This window comes from Xyrauchen texanus, chromosome 4, assembly GCF_025860055.1.
Source record: "Xyrauchen texanus isolate HMW12.3.18 chromosome 4, RBS_HiC_50CHRs, whole genome shotgun sequence".
NCBI classification, from domain to species: domain Eukaryota; kingdom Metazoa; phylum Chordata; class Actinopteri; order Cypriniformes; family Catostomidae; genus Xyrauchen; species Xyrauchen texanus.
The window spans coordinates 595,520-618,241 of record NC_068279.1 but is presented as its reverse complement, the minus strand read 5'-3'; the positions used below and the strand labels follow the sequence as shown (position 1 = coordinate 618,241).

Sequence of the window (22,722 nt, the reverse complement as noted above, 5' to 3'; positions counted from 1 at the left end):
CAGTGATTGTGCAGTATAGTGGTGGAGTATTCAGCAGTGATTGTGCAGTATAGTGGTGGAGTATTGGACAGTGATTGTGCAGTATAGTGGTGGAGTATTGGACAGTGATTGTGCAGTATAGTGGTGGAGTATTCAGCAGTGATTGTGCAGTATAGTGGTGGAGTATTCAGCAGTGATTGTGCAGTATAGTGGTGGAGTATTCAGCAGTGATTGTGTAGTATAGTGGTGGAGTATTCAGCAGTGATTGTGTAGTATAGTGGTGGAGTATTCAGCAGTGATTGTGTAGTATAGTGGTGGAGTATTCAGCAGTGATTGTGTAGTATAGTGGTGGAGTATTCAGCAGTGATTGTGTAGTATAGTGATGGAGTATTCAGCAGTGATTGTGTAGTATAGTGGTGGAGTATTCAGCAGTGATTGTGTAGTATAGTGGTGGAGTATTCAGCAGTGATTGTGTAGTATAGTGGTGGAGTATTCAGCAGTGATTGTGTAGTATAGTGATGGAGTATTCAGCAGTGATTGTGTAGTATAGTGGTGGAGTATTCAGCAGTGATTGTGTAGTATAGTGGTGGAGTATTCAGCAGTGATTGTGTAGTATAGTGGTGGAGTATTCAGCAGTGATTGTGTAGTATAGTGGTGGAGTATTCAGCAGTGATTGTGTAGTATAGTGGTGGAGTATTCAGCAGTGATTGTGTAGTATAGTGGTGGAGTATTCAGCAGTGATTGTGTAGTATAGTGGTGGAGTATTCAGCAGTGATTGTGTAGTATAGTGGTGGAGTATTCAGCAGTGATTGTGTAGTATAGTGGTGGAGTATTCAGCAGTGATTGTGTAGTATAGTGGTGGAGTATTCAGCAGTGATTGTGTAGTATAGTGGTGGAGTATTCAGCAGTGATTGTGTAGTATAGTGATGGAGTATTCAGCAGTGATTGTGTAGTATAGTGGTGGAGTATTCAGCAGTGATTGTGTAGTATAGTGGTGGAGTATTCAGCAGTGATTGTGTAGTATAGTGGTGGAGTATTCAGCAGTGATTGTGTAGTATAGTGGTGGAGTATTCAGCAGTGATTGTGTAGTATAGTGATGGAGTATTCAGCAGTGATTGTGTAGTATAGTGGTGGAGTATTCAGCAGTGATTGTGTAGTATAGTGATGGAGTATTCAGCAGTGATTGTGTAGTATAGTGATGGAGTATTCAGCAGTGATTGTGTAGTATAGTGGTGGAGTATTCAGCAGTGATTGTGTAGTATAGTGGTGGAGTATTCAGCAGTGATTGTGTAGTATAGTGGTGGAGTATTCAGCAGTGATTGTGTAGTATAGTGATGGAGTATTCAGCAGTGATTGTGTAGTATAGTGGTGGAGTATTCAGCAGTGATTGTGTAGTATAGTGGTGGAGTATTCAGCAGTGATTGTGTAGTATAGTGGTGGAGTATTCAGCAGTGATTGTGTAGTATAGTGGTGGAGTATTCAGCAGTGATTGTGTAGTATAGTGGTGGAGTATTCAGCAGTGATTGTGTAGTATAGTGCTGGAGTATTCAGCAGTGATTGTGTAGTATAGTGGTGGAGTATTCAGCAGTGATTGTGTAGTATAGTGGTGGAGTATTCAGCAGTGATTGTGTAGTATAGTGATGGAGTATTCAGCAGTGATTGTGTAGTATAGTGGTGGAGTATTCAGCAGTGATTGTGTAGTATAGTGGTGGAGTATTCAGCAGTGATTGTGTAGTATAGTGGTGGAGTATTCAGCAGTGATTGTGTAGTATAGTGGTGGAGTATTCAGCAGTGATTGTGTAGTATAGTGGTGGAGTATTCAGCAGTGATTGTGTAGTATAGTGGTGGAGTATTCAGCAGTGATTGTGTAGTATAGTGGTGGAGTATTCAGCAGTGATTGTGTAGTATAGTGGTGGAGTATTCAGCAGTGATTGTGTAGTATAGTGGTGGAGTATTCAGCAGTGATTGTGTAGTATAGTGGTGGAGTATTCAGCAGTGATTGTGTAGTATAGTGATGGAGTATTCAGCAGTGATTGTGTAGAATAGTGGTGGAGTATTCAGCAGTGATTGTGTAGTATAGTGCTGGAGTATTCAGCAGTGATTGTGTAGTATAGTGGTGGAGTATTCAGCAGTGATTGTGTAGTATAGTGGTGGAGTATTCAGCAGTGATTGTGTAGTATAGTGATGGAGTATTCAGCAGTGATTGTGTAGTATAGTGATGGAGTATTCAGCGGTGATTGTGTAGTATAGTGGTGGAGTATTCAGCAGTGATTGTGTAGTATAGTGGTGGAGTATTCAGCAGTGATTGTGTAGTATAGTGGTGGAGTATTCAGCAGTGATTGTGTAGTATAGTGGTGGAGTGTTCAGCAGCATTATATTTTTACTGTGTGTTGGGAGTAAAAGTGTAGTGTGTGTCCAAAGATGAGATCCACTTAACCCTTTTATCATTGAATACTGACACTTTTAAGAGTCTTTCTGTTCTTTACAATTAGTTGTTGATCAAAAACAACAAAAAAATAGACATTTAATTTTTATAATGCATGACACAGAATCCGAACATCCGAATCCTCTCTCTCTTGCCTTCAGGTATTAGAGGTGTCATCACCCACAGCAGGCAGCGCTCTGATTGGTCCATCTCAGATCCAGACGTTACAGGCTGCCCATGAGCTCACCGTACGCACCATGTCACCATTTGGCGAGTCGGTGGATTCTTTACCTGTGAATGTTCCTTCAAAACTGCCTGCCATCATGTCAGGTGTCCCTCTACCTCAATACCAGTCTGTGCCAGCTACCGCCAGTGTCCTCGCTGCCGGTGTGAACCCTGAGCCTGCTGTCTGTGCCACATCTCTCTCTGCTGCCATAACGCCTGTTTTGCCACATGCTGCTGTACTGGACGAACATACCACTGGTCCTGTGAGGGGAGTTTACATCAACACACCCAAAGCAGTCGCTCGTGATGCACAACATCCTGCCATGTCCTGCGTTGAAGCCTGGGCAAAACCAGAAGCTGCTCCGTTTATGGTTGCCATGGAGGCGCAGGAAGCACTATCAATGTCAGCTACTCACGTTAACCCAACGGTGAGTCTGAACAACTGGAAGTAGTCAGAAACTCATTTGAACACAGCATTTGTAGGGTAGACTGTCCTGATGTGTCCCGGACAACAGTGAATGACCACCTACTCACATGTCAATCAACTCTTGCACTTAAACAAGGGTTCGGCATGACTTTAAATAAAGCAACCATTGGTTTGAAATATTTGAAAGCTTCATTAAAGTAGCTATGAGAATCCCTTTTGAAATATTCCATTTGAGACGCGTGTAAGTACCTGGCATAAAGTTGACTATAACGACTGATAACACTTTCTCTGAAGCCCATATTTATAATGCATTTTAGAGGCATTATACTGCGTTCATATTGTCTCATTATACACCTTATAATAAGTTATAACTTCTCATAAATAATTATAACTACAGTTATATTGTAAGACTTCCCCTATTCATAGTTATACTTCAAAATATAATAACACAAGCAACATCCAAGTTTAACACAGCAGAAGCTAATGAAGTTAATGAAATTAGTGCTGTCATGCAAAAGCAGTATAGTGTAAACCGTCCAAAGGCTTTATGACATGATCATATTAAGTGTTCTTTGATTGCTTTAAGTTGCAGTAGCAATATCTTCTTTTAAACAGCCATAACATAAACTCGTAACATACAAAACATTACAAGTCAAACTTATATAATGGAAGTTTTTGTTCCTCATGTGTAATGCAGAAATGTTGTTCATCAAGTGAGTCTTACATCTGACATATGTGGGTATAGGAGTGGCTGGGATATCTTTGTGCAACATGAGTGTAATAACTACCTGTCTCTTCACAGTGTTAAAATGTGAGTGTGAATTGAATACATCTCCTCTATTAACAGGCGAGTGTACCTGTGCCCATTGCCACACCTGCAACTGTGGTCATGCCAGTGCCCGTTGCCACACCAGCATCAATGGCTTTGCCTAATCCCTTGACCATGCCAGCACCTATGATTACACCAGCACCAGTGCCCACTCCAGCATCCATGGCAATGCCAGTGCCCATGACTGTACCTCCACCCTTGGCAATGCCAGCACCCTTGCCCGCTTCTGTTGTTGTTCACACATCAGTGCCAGTGCAGTCCAGTGTGGCCCCAGCTGTGCTGAACCCCAGCAGAGAGACAGAAAGTTTCGGTGCCCAGCGTCCTGTTACCTCCCTCTCTGACTTTCTGGAGGACCCCCGTGCCAAACTTCACACGCCACCGCCTAGTTCCACCGCACCCAAAGTCAACATATCTGATGCGCACCCACTCAGGCCTCCCAATGAATCGCCCTTCGAGTCAGAGACTGAGGAAGACAGAGAGAACACCAGGCTAGTGTCAATAGAGGAGTTCCTGCAGCCTGTACCTCAACCACGAATAAAGGTCTGTTTCCAAAGCAGATCTAGTGACTTTTCTCTATGTGCCAGTTGCTGTTATATCAGACTGCACTATTGTTGAGGATCTTGGCTTTAGTACTCTAATATTCACATTTATTCCCAAAGGGAAACACCTTAAGGTTACATTTCTTAATCGTGGACCATAATCAACAGATTAAAACCAGCTCTGACAGCATTTGTAGTTCAGGATCTGGATTTAGGCTGGGAGATTGAAATGGGAAATGTGTGGGCTTAAGAAATAGGTTATAAGTTTCGATTTTTATGTTGGCGAGTAGAAGCTTTTGTTAGTAACATGGTTAATAGCTGAGGGTTAAATTTCACGTTTGATTAAAAGGCGGTGGACACGGGCTGGACTTGGAACTAGGGTCTAGAGCTAGTATTTGAGGTTGGAACTTTGGGTTTGTTGTTAGGATTCGGAGGAAGGGAAACCTGATTAGAATTAATGTTAGGGAAAGGGGTGGGATGTCAGTGGCAGGGTTAAGGGTTGCAGAATAGAGTTCATGGTTATACTGTAAATACGGATTCAAAGTTAGAATGTAAGGTTAAGGGAAGTTAGGGTTTGATACTTTAAGTAGGTATGAGGACCAGGTGTTAGCATCACCATTAGGTGGAAGGGTTAAGACTAGGATATACTTTTGTTTTTCAGCATGCAGTTATGTCGCATGTAAAATTGTGCACTCGAGCCTTTGTTAAACCTGTAACCATTGTTAAAGTGATTCTTCTCTGTCAGGTGTATGCTGGTGGTCTTATGGACCCTCCTCCAGACTTCCATGGAGAGAGTAGTCGATCTGACCTGTCCGACATCCTGGAGGAAGAGGATGAAGACCTGTACTCTGAACCTATCGTTGACCTCTCCTCCAGATGTTACAGAACAGCTCCAAAAGGCAGGGTATGTACATGCATATTGTAGAATTGCGCTGATCCTTTGGTCAAAAAGCAATGAAAGCTGTTTCTTCTGTAAGTCTGAGTTTTTGTCGAACCAGCCGGGATTGCGTGAAGCAACAGGAGAGTTCTTCAGTAGCAAGTGAAATCTCAATGGTACAAAATCTTGTTTAACATGAATATAAAAAAAACAATATGTCCTGACTGCTTGCAATTGTGTCACACATCATGTTTACTTTGAATGTGGAAAAATGACTTGTGTGGAAACTTTGTGCCTGGTTAGAATTTGTCAATCAACTTTCTGTTCTAATATTTCCTCTGTTGCATTTTAATTTTCTTCTGTTTTTTTTTCTTTCTCATTTTCTTCTATTTTCCTCTAAAACCATCCTTTACCACACCTATATGTGTGCATTCGTGCATACACTTTTTCTTATCTTCCCCCTTTCCTACACTCCTACGTTGCTCTTAAACAAGCCCAGTCTGAAATGTGGGAAACTGACAGTGATGAAGAAATTTTGGAAAGAATTACAAAGCTCCCCCCTCAGGTCCAGCACAACAAGCAGCTATTCAGCATCCCAGAAGTCACTGAAGATGAAGACAACACTGAATCGGAGCCCCACACAAGACCATCTCCAGGCCGGACTGCCTCAGGTGAGGGCCGCTTACGTAGACGTGATGGTCATCGACGTTCCCTCCATAAAACAAAATCTGAATTGCCTGTAGTGAGGTACAGAGGGACTGTTCAGAGGAGGGCTCGGCCCAAAGTGCACTATGCTGACACGGTGGACACCATCAACTATCTGGATGAAGAAGATGTAGAGTTGGACTCGGACAGTAGACTGTACGCAGGGCCTAGCGCTGGGAGTCTATGTGTTCGCCGCACGCCCCAAAAAGTCCATGCCGATCGACTCAGGAGAGAGGCCCTACTCCGTAACCAGATGACCTCTGACCTTGCTGGTGTTGTAGGGTCTTCAGGAGCAGGGCAGAGACCATATTTGCTTAGCAAATCTGTACACCATTTGAAGTCGCCCACCGGGCCCTCAACCGAGATTGACGTAGAGTACGGAACCGATAATGATGAGGAGACTCAGGGGTTTGATCGTGGAGAAGTGGTGCTAGACCAGATGAGTTCAGAGTGGTGGGTGGAGGGTGGTAACCACGACTACCACCACCTGCCCCTGACAAGCAGGCCTCAACCAGAGCTGCCCCCAAGCAACCGCTCATGGGTGTGTCCGACTTCTTATTAAACCTTAAACGTATTCCCTTGAGAACCAGTTCATCCATTTAGGACATGGCTGAAACCTTTTGCGTCCTAAAATCAAAGACGAGCTCAAGTCACTCATACCCGTTTCTATTCTCATCTATACACTATAGCTCAACATACAAAGAGCTCTACCATTTGAGCTTCAAGAGCAAGGCATGGAGTTAACATTACAAATGTGTTTGTACAGGGACAATTGCAATTCTGGGGGTTCACAGCTCACTCCTTATTGGACTTGAGCCAGCAAAGGTCCACTTACGGTACCTTTTAACTTTAGCCATAATCCCACCCCATCTCAACCTCACGCGGTAACTGTAATACGAGATTCCACCAAGTACACAATGACTCTTAAAAACTGATTTACTGTGGATGCAAAAGGTTTAAGCCTAAATTTCTTGTTCCTTGCAGTTGACTGTGTACTCTACATCCTCCCCCTCTCCCTGCCTCTAGTCAAGGAATCTTGGTACTTGTAGCTGATGGCTCTTCGCTGTGTGTTTGTCCTACGTCATGTTCTTTCCAGCGTTCGGTTAGAATGGCTTAATGTGCTCTAGAGAATCTCCATTTCATGCCAGAAATTGGTTGCTGCTTATCCCATTTGCTGTTGACATCTTCTGTCAAACTTGTCCAGAGACTGCTGTGACTGTTTAAGGCTGGGTAACACTGTATGTACAACTTCTGTATGTTGTACCTGCTGTACCTTTGTTCCCGTAGCGCTACTGTGTTGTTACTGCAAACAACCCCAATTTCTTCCTCTGTTGGTCTTAAATCGAATCCCTGCAGGAGATTTGTTTTCTAACTGGTCCAAGCTGGTCATGAGCTGGTCCTAGATGATTCCAGCTTGGTTGACCGAGCTAATGACCAGCTTGGACCAGTTAAAGATTGTTATTGTGATTGTATGTGTTTCAAGCCCCCAGGCTGCAACTTAGATTTACATTTTTATGATATCATCTTTTGTGTTCTTAAAAGTCCCCAGGAAATGGTTTGACAATTGTAGCTTTCTTTCCTGTGCGGGATATTTCCTAATGACACAGGAAGTCTGGCGGTGGGGCAAGTCAAAGGGCTTGTCCTTTTTTATGTAGCCAGCGGTCTTTAAATCACAGGCTGGCAAAACCATAATTGGCAACTTGCTATTGCTATTTGGTGGCAAGGAGCCCTTACAAAAATCTTGCCGCAAATTCGCCACTTATTATTTTCACATGCATATGAGTTTGCGGCAAACTCTTCATTAACTACGTTTCCATCCAAGAATGTTTTGCGAAAAAGTTTTAGCGCATCAAAATAAATCTGATACGCACATTATCGCTAAAGTGTCACAAATGTCTAAATAATATTTTTCCGTTTAACTCAAGCGAATTAACTCAATGTCGATACATCAAATGTCACGAAAAAATGGTTTGGAAATACTTAATACGTCAATAAAATTGCCATTAACGCAAAAATGTAGTGTCACATGACAGAGTTTGCCCCAATCGTTAGCCTGTGTTACCATGACGACAGTATTAAAAGCCCATTTATTGTATGTGATTATGGATGGATCTTTACGGCTTACAGATCCGATGCTGCAAACATGATATTTCCACGAGTGCAACACAAATATCTCCTGCACAGTGAACAAATGAATGAACACTGTTTTGCTTTTTCATACCATTCAAAATAATAATCACGGAATTATCCCACAATACAAAAAACATCATTTCAGTGCACAAAGATGTTTTAAATAAAATAAATACACAATACTAGGAGAAAATCATCAGTGCTTTTTTTTTGGAACACTTACAGCCCAATTCTGTTAAATTATTGTTTAGTTTTACTATTGAAAAAATGCCGGCAAAATCCCCTGTATTAAAAAAATTAATTACCAAACGAAAAAAGCATTACATTAAAAATAAATAAATTACCAAACAAAAAAAGCATTACATTAAAAATAAATAAATTACCAAACAATAAAAGCATTAAATTAAAAAAATTAATTACCAAACAAAAAAAGCATTAAATTTAAAAAATAAAATTTAATTCCAAATGAAAAAAGCATTAAATTAAAAAAATGAATTACCAAACAAAAATATATGTATTTTTAGACCTATATTTGACTTTTCTTTACACAAAGTTAAATGAGCTATAAACTATCAGAACTATTTCTCCAATGCTGAGTTCACTTTCAGAAAACCAGCTTTTGAACATTTTAAAATGTTTAAATATTATAAATCTAACCGTCTTTACCTCGGATCACATTTACTGCTTCTTCAGAATATATACATTTGCATTATGAAGCTAAAATAATAATTAGATTAGATGCCCATCAGAAGAGCAACTGTTCCTTTAGATTGTGATTCCTCGTCTTCTGATTGCTTTTATTTGTTCATTAAAATGACAGTAAAGTGAGACTAATAGTCTCAATAATCTTCCCATTTTACCCAAACTTGTGTACGTCAATAAGCAAATAAGATGAGTCATCAATATTTTTGGTCAATTTACCCTGAAGAAAACGGCTGTAAATGTTAAAACTCTATCTACTAAATATTTTGTCAACTTCTAGGCGTAAGCTAGAATATAGATTTTGGCCTCAAAGCTAACAGACATAGACCAAAAGCCATAAAACTCTGGTCTCTGATCATGTCTTCAGAGTCCATCGCTTTACATTTTTTCACAGCGGTGACTTTTGGTTAACTTTCAGGTAGCAAGCTAAAAAAGCTACACACTAGAACAAAGTCTTTCACAAGCTAGCTGATAAACGAACATCCATTATGAGTTCTATCGATTGTACCATTTTCCATTTCATAGCAGCTAAAAATAAATAAATGAAGATGCATTTGAGGGTACTATTTGAACATGCACTAAAGCTGTTCTCCTGCTCAACGTCCATCTAAACTGTGTCTTTGTTGTGTGGTTTTGGAAAGAGGTGGTGTGGCTAATTCAACGGCTCAGTCTCGTGGAATTTAGAACTGCTGAAATCATGAACAACACCTTTAAGCCCCTAGTGTGTGAGCGGGGTATTACATGCAGCGTTGTGATTTTGCTTATATGCTGCTTTGATGATATTGAGTGACTGGATTTATCCTGTGTCAGTCTGTAACGGTTTATATTTCTTGAATCAGGAGTCATCAGGCAGAGAAGCCTCACTGGCCGATGCAGGTGCAGCGTCGTGTGGCCCATGTGATCCGAAATCGACACGCTCTGAAAGAAGACTGGTAAGAGGTGAGTTAGTCGCTCCCTCTCTCTCTCTCTCCCTCTCTTGAGGTAGCTTAACTCCAAACAGGTTGTCGTGAGTGTAGCATGGAGGAGGGCGGGGCCAGGGCGGCCCCAATCACCCTGATGAGGCGAGCGAGGGATAAAGGAGACCGGAGACAGCAGAATTATGGGCAGCTGCCCTGTATGTGTTTGTGTGTGTCTTTTTATTTAATTAAATATTATTTATATTGTTAAGCCGGTTCTTGCATCATCCTTTCCCTTTAACACACTTTACACTGGTGCCAAAACCCGAGGAGGAGGAGGGATACGCCATAGTACAGTCCTGGCCGCTACCGTCCACCCCAACGGAGCAGCCACGGCCATCTGCTGGGTGACGGAGGAGCCCGGCCGCGAAGGGAGAAGGGGCTCCTAGCCGAGGGCCTGGAACGGTCAGGGCCGCTGCCAGGGGCGGGGGGAGACCCCTACCAGCCGCTAAACGCAATGGGCTCAAAACGACCGGTGACTGCAAGCGGGGAGGGGTTCCCAGCCGACCACCTGGAGCGGGAGAAGCACTGCCAGGGGTGGGGGAGACCCCTTCTGTTTCCTGAGAACGCGGTGTGGCATTCCGTCCACCAGGGGCTAGAGGTCTGCCTCCGATCCGCCCAGGGAGGCGCGGCTGTTGTCCATTAGAGGGTGGAGGAGTGGCCGAGGACCAAACTACGGCGTATCGGAGAACTGGCGATTAATTGTTATTTTTTTGTTTCCCTCCCCTTGTCCCCTCCTCATCCAGGTAGACGGGGATGACCTGCCGGCAGACGGTGCGGAAGGCACGTCCCTCCCCAGGGAAAGGGGGGGGTGTACGTCTTGCCGGGGGCTCCCTGGCCTGAGAAAATGAGGGAGGAATGTGGAAGGGCGGAGGGTGGGACGTCCACACATCCGCCCCTAATCAGGCTAATTAGCCCTCAGAGAGGGATAAAGGCCAACCGAAGACGACAATGCGACAGAGAGAGAGATTTACGTGCAGCTGTCCGACACCTGTGTGTGTGTGTTTGTCTTTTAGGTTGAGCTTTATATGAAATATTATTTATATTGTCAAGCCAGTTCTCGCCGCCTCCTTTCCATTAATCCCTTTACAATGATACAGCAGGAAGTATCTATTATGAAAATAGTTAGCGTGAAAATACCTGACCGCAGCAGCTCTCTTTCCCACTTATATCACATTATATCTTTTCTCTGCCCTTGATTGTTGCTACTGATGGTCTGATCTTCACTAATGAGATTTCACATCTCAGTGCTGGAGCTCAACGCAAACATGACGAACACCTATTATCTCCGCAGATTACACAGCTCTCGTTTACACCCTACCCTTGACCCCTAACCCTTTACTCTTGATCTAGAAAAAGGTAAAAGATCCTGATGGCTTTAGGATGTTAACCTCTAACTTCATGACCGTGATGTCCTGCTGTCAGACGTTCTATACACAATGGCAGTTTCATATTTTATGTTTTTACATTTATATTAATTGGGGGCAAAACTTCAAAGGTAATGTAGCCCCTATTGTATCTGTTAGTATTCTTCTTCTTCTTCCTAATGGGAGTCTATGGCAGCCAATAGGACCATACGTAGGAAAATTATTAAATTTGGCAAACTGGTAGGGATGGGCATGAATAGACACCACACAAAATTTGGCGTCTCTAAGACAAACTGTCATGTCAAAAATTCACTTTTTGACACTTTGTGCATATTTTCTGAACCGTTTGTCCTAGAAACATAAAAATCGTCCTGCTGATTCAAATGAACCCCATACATTAAAACTCCGCCCACTACAGTGTCCGCCATCTTGCAATATGATGTTTGCTGTTTTTCCTCTACTTTTCCTTGAAATGTCATCTGATTTGCCCAAACAATGACTCTTCAGACTGAGCCGCACAGAATGAATAGTACAGAATTGAGATTTTTGACTATGTTGAAAATGGTGTTCCTATGGCGAAATAGGATTTGAGGCTATATCTCAGCAATGCTGTGTCCTATCGAAACGAAATTTGGTTTGCTTCATCAGTACCATAATCTGAGGGTGCATGCAAAGTTTGGAGACTGCAACCCCTATAGATCATTACTTTTGAAGCATATGTCCAAACATCACGAGGTTGGTGTCCGTGGATTCTGTGGGTCATGAGGATTTGAACAATACCAATTTATACCATATCGGTCATTCTGTCTCTCCACAATATTTCACATTATAAAAAAGTGATGGATCTTTTAAAAAATGGTTTGCTTCATCAACATCGTGTCTTGAGGATACTTGAGCAGTTTGAAGACAGTGCCACCTTTAGGTTAATAGATCACCACACTGGTTTTCTGACTCTAAACTCAGGTTGTCTCTTTGCCACTCATTGAGCATGCCAACTGAGTGGCACAGAATATATTACTGAAAGTATTACTGTTGAAATGTAAAACAAAGTTCCCGGTTTGATCCTGCTCTGAGGCAAGATGTGAGTTTGTGTTATATGTGTTCTTTAGGTTGTGCTTACTGTATGCCATGCTGATGCTCGGCCCCATAATTGCTGCTTGCAGCTATATTTTATTAAATTCGTTGCAATCATTCATTCACAAATTTGGCAGCCAATCTTTATCCACTCACTGTGCTTTCAAGATATACATTGAATCTACACACAATTTATTCATTTCGTAGAATGATCCTTTGATTAATGCAGTTGAATCTAAATGTTTTGTGGTTTTCATCTGAAGGTTTGGTTGGATAACTTTGTTTAATTGTTTAAATCTGGTTTGTGTCACACATTTGAGAAGTGTTGAAGTTGGTTGATAGACATCTGTGCTTCTCTCTCTCACTCTGTGTGTTTAAATCATGTGTGCACATTTCTTGAGCGACTCATGGCGGATTAGGATCAGGTGGTTTTAGCATGATTACCTCACTTAAGGACACGCCTGGACTGCACCATTATGCTTCTCCAGGCAGGGGGAGAGGGAACGGCCATCAGCATACTGACTGTGTGTGTGTGTGTGTGTGTGTGTGTGTGTGTGTGTGTGTGTGTGTGTGTGTGTGTGTGTGTGTGTGTGTGTGTGTGTGTGTGTGTGTGTGTTGTGTGTGTGTGTGTGTGTGTGTGTGTGTGTGTGTGTGTGTGTGTGTGTGTGTGTGTGTGTGCGCGCAGAGTCCAGGGCACCTGGAGAAAATGAGGCGAGGATCTTTGTTGCTCTCTTCCCGTATGACCCGGCAGTGATGTCACCCAACCCTGATGCTGCAGAAGAGGAACTTCCCTTTAAGGAGGGACAGATTATTAAGGTGTGAACTCTTCTCAAAGATGAAATTGAATCATTTTCAATTGGGCTGATAATGTCAGTCAGGTATATCTGACCCCTTGAGTTTTGTTTGTTTATAAAATATTTTGGCTAATTTGATACTGATTTCCCTCAAAACTTAATTTGGTTTATTTGCGGTACAAGTGAGAACCACGATTTCGACCAATAAAACATGCACTCACAAAAATTAGCCATGGTTTCATAATATTAAAATTGCAAATTGATTTTAGTAACTATTTTTGTGGTATAAAGCATAGTTTTAAAAACCTTGGTACTTGAACTTCAAATTAAACATGGTTTTACTGTCCTTTTTTTGCAGAATGATCCTGATTTGTTTTATCATAGTTTTTCCTCTATTATTACGGTAGTTTTACAACCAATAAAATTGGTTTTCTACAAATAGTTTATTATATACATCCCATAGTTCAACTATAGTTACTATAGCATGGTTAATTTTTGTGAGGGATATATAAGGATGTATAAAGCTATTGTGAGGGAACTCAAAACAATTTAAAGGGAAACCAACTATTGCAAGGAACACAAAACTTATTTTGAGGGATCGAAAACTATTGCAAGGAACACAAAACTTATTGTGAGGGAACACAAACTATTGCAATGAACACAAAACTTATTGTGAGGGAACGCAAACTATTGCAATGAACACACAACTTATTGTGAGGGATCACAAACCATTGCAAGGAACACAAAACTTATTTTGAGGGATCGAAAACTATTGCAAGGAACACAAAACTTATTGTGAGGGAACACAAACCATTGCAATGAACACAAAACTTATTGTGAGGGAACGCAAACTATTGCAATGAACACACAACTTATTGTGAGGGATCACAAACTATTGCAAAGAACACAAAACTTATTGTGAGGGAACGCAAACTATTGCAATGAACACAAAACTTATTGTGAGGGAACACAAACTATTGCAATGAACACAAAACTTATTGTGAGGGAACGCAAACTATTGCAAGGAACACAAAACTTATTGTGAGGGAACACAAACTATTGCAAGGAACACAAAACTTATTGTGAGGGAACACAAACTATTGCAAGGAACACAAAACTTATTGTGAGGGAACACAAACTATTGCAAGGAACACAAAACTTATTGTGAGGGAACACAAACTATTGCAAGGAACACAAAACTTATTGTGAGGGAACGCAAACTATTGCAAGGAACACAAAACTTATTGTGAGGGAACACAAACTATTGCAAGGAACACACAAACTTATTGTGAGGGAACACAAACTATTGCAAGGAACACAAAACTAATTGTGAGGAACACAAACTATTGCAAGGAACACAAAACTTATTGTGAGGGAACGCAAACTATTGCAAGGAACACAAAACTTATTGTGAGGGAAACATTGAAGGAACACAAACTATTGAGGCAAACTATTGCAAGGAACACAAAACTTATTGTGAGGGAACACAAACTATTGCAAGGAACACAAAACTTATTGTGTGGGAACGCAAACTATTGCATGGAACACAAAACTTATTGTGAGGGAACGCAAACTATTGCAAGGAACACAAAACTTATTGTGAGGGAACACAAACTATTGCAAGGAACACACAACTTATTGTGAGGGAACGCAAACTATTGCAAGGAACACAAAACTTATTGTGAGGGAACACAATCTATTGCAAGGAACACAAAACTTATTGTGAGGGAACACAATCTATTGCAAGGAACACAAAACTTATTGTGAGGGAACACAAACTATTGCAAGGAACACAAACTATTGCAAGGAACACAAAACTTATTGTGAGGGAACACAAAATATTACAATGAACGCACAACTTATTGTGAGGGAACGCAAACTATTGCAAGGAACACAAAACTTATTGTGAGGGATCGAAAACTATTGCAAGGAACACAAAACTTATTGTGAGGGATCGAAAACTATTGCAAGGAACACAAAACTTATTGTGAGGGATCGAAAACTATTGCAAGGAACACAAAACTTATTGTGAGGGAACACAAACTATTGCAAGGAACACAAAACTTATTGTGAGGGAACGCAAACTATTACAATGAACGCACAACTTATTGTGAGGGAACACAAACTATTACAAGGAACACAAAACTTATTGTGAGAGAACGCAAACTATTGCAAGGAACACAAAACTTATTGTGAGGGATCGAAAACTATTGCAAGGAACACAAACTATTGCAAGGAACACAAAACTTATTGTGAGGGAACACAAACTATTGCAAGGAACACAAACTATTGCAAGGAACACAAAACTTATTGTGAGGGAACACAAAATATTACAATGAACGCATAACTTATTGTGAGGGAACACAAACTATTGCAAGGAACACAAAACTTATTGTGAGGGAACACAAACTATTGCAAGGAACACAAAACTTATTGTGAGGGAACGCAAACTATTGCAAGGAACACAAAACTTATTGTGAGGGAACGCAAACTATTGCAAGGAACACAAAACTTATTGTGAGGGAACGCAATCTATTGCAAGGAACACAAAACTTATTGTGAGGGAACACAATCTATTGCAAGGAACACAAAACTTATTGTGAGGGAACACAAACTATTGCAAGGAACACAAACTATTGCAAGGAACACAAAACTTATTGTGAGGGAACACAAAATATTACAATGAACGCACAACTTATTGTGAGGGAACGCAAACTATTGCAAGGAACACAAAACTTATTGTGAGGGATCGAAAACTATTGCAAGGAACACAAAACTTATTGTGAGGGATTGAAAACTATTGCAAGGAACACAAAACTTATTGTGAGGGAACACAAACTATTGCAAGGAACACAAAACTTATTGTGAGGGAACGCAAACTATTACAATGAACGCACAACTTATTGTGAGGGAACACAAACTATTACAAGGAACACAAAACTTATTGTGAGAGAACGCGAACTATTGCAAGGAACACAAAACTTATTGTGAGGGATCGAAAACTATTGCAAGGAACACAAAACTTATTGTGAGGGATCGAAAACTATTGCAAGGAACACAAAACTTATTGTGAGGGATCGAAAATTATTGCAAGGAACACAAAACTTATTGTGAGGGATCGAAAACTATTGCAAGGAACACAAAACTTATTGTGAGGGAACACAAACTATTGCAAGGAACACAAAACTTATTGTGAGGGAACACAAACTATTACAAGGAACACAAAACTTATTGTGAGGGAACACAAACTATTACAAGGAACACAAAACTTATTGTGAGGGAACACAAACTATTGCAAGGAACACAAAACTTATTGTGAGGGAACACAAACTATTGCAAGGAACACAAAACTTATTGTGAGGGAACACAAACTATTGCAAGGAACACAAAACTTATTGTGAGGGAACGCATAAATTCCTTCCCTCTCCTCCTAGGGGATCCATAGATTTCTGCTGCCAACAAGAGTAGCACACAGCTCTGTAATGTGTTATGTAATCATTTGATACGTTTTTTTAATGTATTTAATAAATTTATTTCATAAGAATGTCATCTGTTTGTTTTGCTCTAGCTTCTTCAAGCTTCTACTTTTACTACTGTTTACTACTATTTCTGGTTGCGGGAATTCTGATCCATTTCCTCTTCGGCAGGTTTATGGGGACAAAGATGCAGATGGTTTCTACCATGGTGAGGCTGGTGGTCGTCATGGTTACGTGCCGTGCAATATGGTTTCAGAGATCCAGGTGGATGATGAGGAGACCAGAGACCAGCTCCTGATGCAGGGCTTCCTTTCCACAGAGGCGTCCATGGAAAAGATAGGTGTGTTTCACACGGCATTCTTCAAACCTCAATATACCTGTACAGTGCATCTCCACATCCAGGATTCACAAAATTCATAGAAATTAATGGGTCAAAAATTGTGAGAGCCCAGTATATATATTCATATACATAAATGATATAAGTCTAAAATATTTTTAAAAACATTTCTCAGGATGTGTGGTTTGAATTAATCATATCAGAAAGCTCTGTCATTCGCAATCATCACATGATATCTTTTTACAGAACTGCACAAGTTGCATTGTTGTTGTTGTTGTTGTTGTTGTTGTTGTTGTTGTTGTTGTGTGAACACACTGCAGTTCCAAAGAAAAGCCTCATAAAGCATCATTAGATGCTGCTGTCTCTGCTTATATTCTCATTTTGAATCTTGTATTTTTAGCTTTAGTTATTTTCTTGTGAGGGTTTTGCTTTTCTTTTGCCTTCTCGTTCATTCTTGTCTGCTACTTGTCTTTTTTTCCTCGTGTCCTGTTTTAAATGTCATAAAGACGCCCGCTTACATGCACAGCTTCTGCGCCGCCCCGCTCCACCGCCGAAACCTAAACGCTCCAAGAAAGGTGTGTGTCAGCGCTCGCTGTCTCCTGCATCCCAGATTTCACCTGCTTTTGCTTTTACTCATTTTCTCCCATCAGCTCTCTGTATTCTGCTTCTGGAACTAAAAGGGGGATGCGTTCATGAAATAGTATTGACGGTGACTATCACCGCTGGAGTCGTGAGTTTGAATCCAGGGCGTGCTGAGTGACTCCAGCCAGGTCTCATTAGCAACCAAATTGGCCCGGTTGCTAGGGAGGGGAGAGTCACATGGGGTAACCAAATTGGCCCGGTTGCTAGGGAGGGGAGAGTCACATGGGGTAACCAAATTGGCCCGGTTGCTAGGGAGGGGAGAGTCACATGGGGTAACCAAATTGGCCCGGTTGCTAGGGAGGGTAGAGTCACATGGGGTAACAAAATTGGCCCAGTTGCTAGGGAGGGTAGAGTCACATGGGGTAACCAAATTGGCCCGGTTGCTAGGGAGGGTAGAGTCACATGGGGTAACCTCCTCGTGGTCGCTATAATGTGGTTCTCGCTCTCGGTGGGGCGTGTGGTGAGTTGTGTGTGGATGCCGCGGAGAATAGCGTGAAGCCTCCACACACGCTACGTCTCCACGGTAACATGCTCAACACTAGGGCCACTACGCCACCACGAGGACTTGGAGCGCATTGGGAATTGGGCGATACACATTGGGGAGAAAAAGGGGAGAAAAAGGGGAGGACTTAAGGTGTGAGAAAAGTCATTAATGCCGTTTCCTTTTTGTTTTTGTCGGCCTAACATGTATTGATCCAATCAGATCCTGAGGGATACAATCAAATCCCAACCTTATTTATTTCCAAATTAAATTTCCAGTTTCTTTTGCTAATGCAGTTTCATGTTGTCTTTTACGGGATTCTGTATTTCTTAGATGCAATTAAAACTGTACTGATTAATTCTTTTTTATCTAAAGATAGTGTGTGTGGTCTGACTCAAACAACTCCCCCCTTTGGTATAATAACCGTGTGTGTGTGTGTTTGTGTGTGCGCGCGTTTCTGTTTGTGTGAGTGCGTGCGTGCGTGTGTGAGTGTGTTTGTGTGTGTGTGTGTGTGTGAATGTGCATGTGTGTGTGTTTTTGAGAGTGTGTGAAAGTGTGTTTGTGTGTCAGTCTGTGTTCGAGTGTGTGTGTGCGAGTGAGTGTTTGTGTGTGTGTGTGTGTGTGAGCGTGCGTGTGTGTGTGTTTTTGAGTGTGTGTGTGTGCGTGTGTGGCTCTTGGCTGCTTCATTCATAACTTCACAGCGCTCTGTCACATTTCGGTTTGGTTTGTCTTTTACCCCATGAAACCAAGTGTCAGTAAACATCAGGGCAGCCAATCAGATTGTGTCTAACCCTTAACCCCGCCCCTCGCTTCTGCTCCTTTACAGTGGAGTCTGCAGCGGTGTGTGAGGACACGTCTGTCATTGATTCCTCCAGTCCAGGTTTGAAGTCGCTCTCTCCTGTCCTGCGTTTCCCTTCGTTCTACAGATCTCATTACAGTGGATCTCAATTGTGTTGCTTCTGAACACAAATTTTACATTAGACCCAACACAGAATTAAATAGTTATGTAAATAAAATGTCCTGTTACCATGGAGATTCACACATGTGCATTATCACTGTTCTAACCACAGATTGTCTTTCAAACTCTAGTTTTACATGTTTGTCGTTTGTCCAATATTATTTATTAGGTTTGGTTGACTTGTTGACCTGCATGGGATTTATGGCATGTTCAGTATTCTTCCATTGTTTCTCTTGAGAAATGAAATGTACATTTCCAAGTGCCTTTTTCTTCTTTTCAGTAGTATGTTTTGCCCACCCAGAAACTTTGTCATCATTTTCTCTCCCTGATATCATTTCAAAACCGTATGACTTTGCATTTAATTGTGCATCACATATTGAGAGGACCTCACAGTATCCTGTGAAATTCTTAATGTGAAGATGTGTGTTTGATTGACAGATCTCAGCCACTCTGCAGACTTGATGGGAGGTTCTAGAGCTGCAGGATGGTGGCCATCTTTGACTATGACCCGAGAGAGAGTTCCCCAAATGCAGACATAGAGGTGATGTGATATAATAAAGTCTTGGACACTTACTGTGGAGTCAAGCCTGGAAATATCAGACTTAAGTTTGGACATGCCTCCTCATAATATATTATGAATATTTTCTACATTTTAGAATGATTGTAAAATCGTCAAAACAGAAAAAGAGCTGCTTTTACTTCACTATCTGCTCCAGCTCATCCAAATACATAAAAATGTTAAACTCTAAGTTTTGTAAAAAAAAATTATATATATCTTAAGGCTGTATATTGGGAGCCTGGATAGCTCATCAAGTAAAGACGCTGACTATCACACCTGGAGTCGCGAGTTTTCCAGGGCGTGCTGAGTGACTCCAGCCAGTTCTCCTTAGCAACCAAATTGTCCCGGTTGCTAGGGAGGGTAGAGTCGCATGAGGTAACCACCTCGTGGTCGCTATAATGTGGTTCTCGCTCTCGGTGGGATTGTGGTGAGTCGTGCGTGGATGCCGCGGAGAATAGCGTGAAGCCTCCACATGCACTACGTCTTCACGGCAACACGCTCAACAAGTCACGTGATAAGATGCGCGGATTGACGGTCTCAGACGCGGAGGCAACTGAGATTCGTCCTCCGCCACCTGGATTGAGGGGAGTCACTACGCCACCACGAGGACTTAAAAGTGCATTGGGAATTGGGCGTTCCAGATTGGGAAGAAAATCCAAAACATAAAGAAAATGCATTACTTTATTGTGGCATACGAGTAAAGCATAGATAAGACAATAGCGGCTGTGGCTCAGGTGGTAGAGCGGGTTGTCCACTAATCGCAGGGTTGGGGGTTTGATTCCCTGCCCACATGACTCCACATGCCGAAGTGTCCTTGGGCAAGACACTGAACCCCAAGTTGCTCCCAATGGCAGACTAGTGCCTTACATGCAGCTCTGCCGCCATTGGTGTGTGCATGGGTCATTGGGACACAGTTTAAAGTGCTTTGGTAACCTCTAAGGTTAAAAAAAGCACTATATAAGTGCAGACCATTTACCAACATAAGCCAATTACTGACCTACAGTCCATTTTGCAATTGTATTCTTCAATCACCTCGAGATTTATTATAAGGGCTTTTTAAAGGACATATCAATGTACACATGCATCAGAAGGACACTTTTAAAGCATCTCACTTTGATTGCTTCAGCATCATAAACAGCATTTTTAGGTCGCTGTGTCACATTAAATGTAGTTTGAAACTTTTAAAAACATGTCTCAAGATTATTCTGAGTTGTGCTTCATCCAGCTGTTTGAACGCAAGAGAGCATCCTCATCTTGTGGTGTTGCTAGTGCAAAGCATAACGCAGAGGTATACTGGGTATTGGGGCGGCTGTGGTTCAGGTGGTAGAGCGGGTCGGTCACTAATCGCAGTGTTGTTGGTTTGATTCCCGGCCCACATGACTCCACATGCCGAAGTGTCCTTGGGCAAGACACTGAACCCCAAGTTGCTCCCAATGTCAGTGAGGTCAGTGAAATGGAGTTGGTTGCCGATGGTTACCCTTAGGTTTCTGACCCTTTTGTAAGGCGATACTGTAGATGAGTGTGTAGATGAACTTCGGCTGAATGGTAATGTTGTAATGTTGTGCTCAACAGCAGGGTTGGCTGGAAAGACGAGGAGCTTAGTCTTTGCTAGGTTGAGTTGCAGGTGGTGTTCCTTCATCCAGGCCGAGATGTCTGCCAAACAGGCAGAGATTTGAGCCATCAGCATGCGGTGCTGGAAAGACAAGTGTCATGAATGATGGGTCTCAGTGATGTTGTGTATATAGAGAAGAGAAGTGGTCCAAGCACTGAGCCCTGCGGTACCCCAGTAAGTAACTGAAGTGACTTGGACACCTCTCCAGGCTACCTTGAAAGACCTACCTGAGAGATAGGACTTGAATCAGTCAAGCACAGTTCCTGTAATGCCTAGAGTAGAGAGGGTGGGCAGTAGGATCTGATGGTTGACCGTGTCAACGGCTGAAGATAGGTCAAGTAGAATAGGATGGATTATCTTGATCCAGCTCTCGCCTGTCTCAGTGACTCGGTGACAGACAGCAGGGCAGTCTCGGTGGAGTGTCCACTTTTGAAGCCTGACTGATTGTCATCCAGCAGCTTGTTCTGTGAGAGATCTGATTGAAAACTGCCCTTTCAAGTGTTTTCGCCATGAATGAGAGGAGAGAGACTGGTCTGTAATTTTGTACTTGTGTGGGGTTAAGTGCAGGTCTTTTTTAAAGCTGTGCAGTTACTCATGCCTGCTTCAATTGCCTGTAATTAGAGATATATTAATTATGTGTGTGAGTGCAGGTAGGATGGACTGAAAGGAGGTGGGAAGGAATAGGGTTAAGGTGGTGGGGTGGTTGGAGAGGAGTAGTTTAGAGACCTCAGTTGTCAGTCAGAGTCAGACATGTGACAGAAATCATATACTGTGCAGCCTTGGTAAGGTGCAATTTAATTACCAGAGAATAACTTCAAGTCTTAACCATCCTGAAAACACAGATGTTGACTGCAGTGCTTTTCATGTGCAGTTCAAAGTGGTGCTTGACACGAATCATACAGCTTCATGATTGGATAGCTACACTCCTGGCCAATTAATATTGTGGAGGATTAGAGTTTAGGATATTTAATGCCCATTGCAATGAATATGCAACCTATGGGGGAGCTAGATATTTCAATTAGTCAACCTCCCACTTAGACTTTGGTAAACTTTGAATGTTACTTAAATTGGTGCTATTTTAGTGCATGTCTTTCTTAATACTGTGAATGCTTTGTTTGAAATTTTTTTAAAAAAAATTTTCTTTTCTAAAAATGATATAAATGCATTTTGACTGGAAAAGAGGTATATATAGTGTAAAATTCAGCACTTTCAAAATCTTTTTTCCGACCAGGAATAATGCAAAGAAAACAAGTTCATATTCGTTATTAATCAACACAATATTAATGTTTTAACTGAGAGTTCAGAAATAAATATTTGCTGGAATAATCCTGATGTTCAATCACAGATTTCACTCGTCTTGGCATGATGCGACTTTATGCCACTCCTGGTGCAAAAAACAAGCAGCTCGGCTTTTTTTGATGGCTTGTGTGCCTCCATCTTCCTCTTGATCCTATTCCAGAGGTTATCAATGGGGTTCAGGTCTAGAGATTAGGCTGCCCATGACAGAGTCTTGATCCTGTGGTCCTCCATCCACACCTTGATCCGGCTGTGTGGCATGGAGGGTTTGGGGAAGATTATCAGAGCAGAAGGAAGCAAGGATAACCTCATACGTGGCTTGATTCATGCAT

At 41.8% G+C, this 22,722-nt stretch overlaps 1 protein-coding gene across 1 annotated transcript in view; it reads left to right on the top strand.

The window, feature by feature from the left end:
• LOC127636920 (peripheral-type benzodiazepine receptor-associated protein 1-like) overlaps positions 1-22,722 on the top strand; it is a 114,580-nt gene that overhangs the window by 79,929 nt on the left and 11,929 nt on the right. The window contains exons 21-29 of the mRNA XM_052117724.1: positions 2,566-3,057; positions 3,904-4,425; positions 5,170-5,328; positions 5,801-6,547; positions 9,678-9,777; positions 12,921-13,051; positions 16,677-16,845; positions 17,349-17,572; positions 19,399-19,464. Of these exons, the coding sequence (XP_051973684.1) occupies positions 2,566-3,057; positions 3,904-4,425; positions 5,170-5,328; positions 5,801-6,547; positions 9,678-9,777; positions 12,921-13,051; positions 16,677-16,845; positions 17,349-17,572; positions 19,399-19,464 (2,610 nt within the window). The remainder of the gene's footprint in view (positions 1-2,565; positions 3,058-3,903; positions 4,426-5,169; positions 5,329-5,800; positions 6,548-9,677; positions 9,778-12,920; positions 13,052-16,676; positions 16,846-17,348; positions 17,573-19,398; positions 19,465-22,722) is intronic.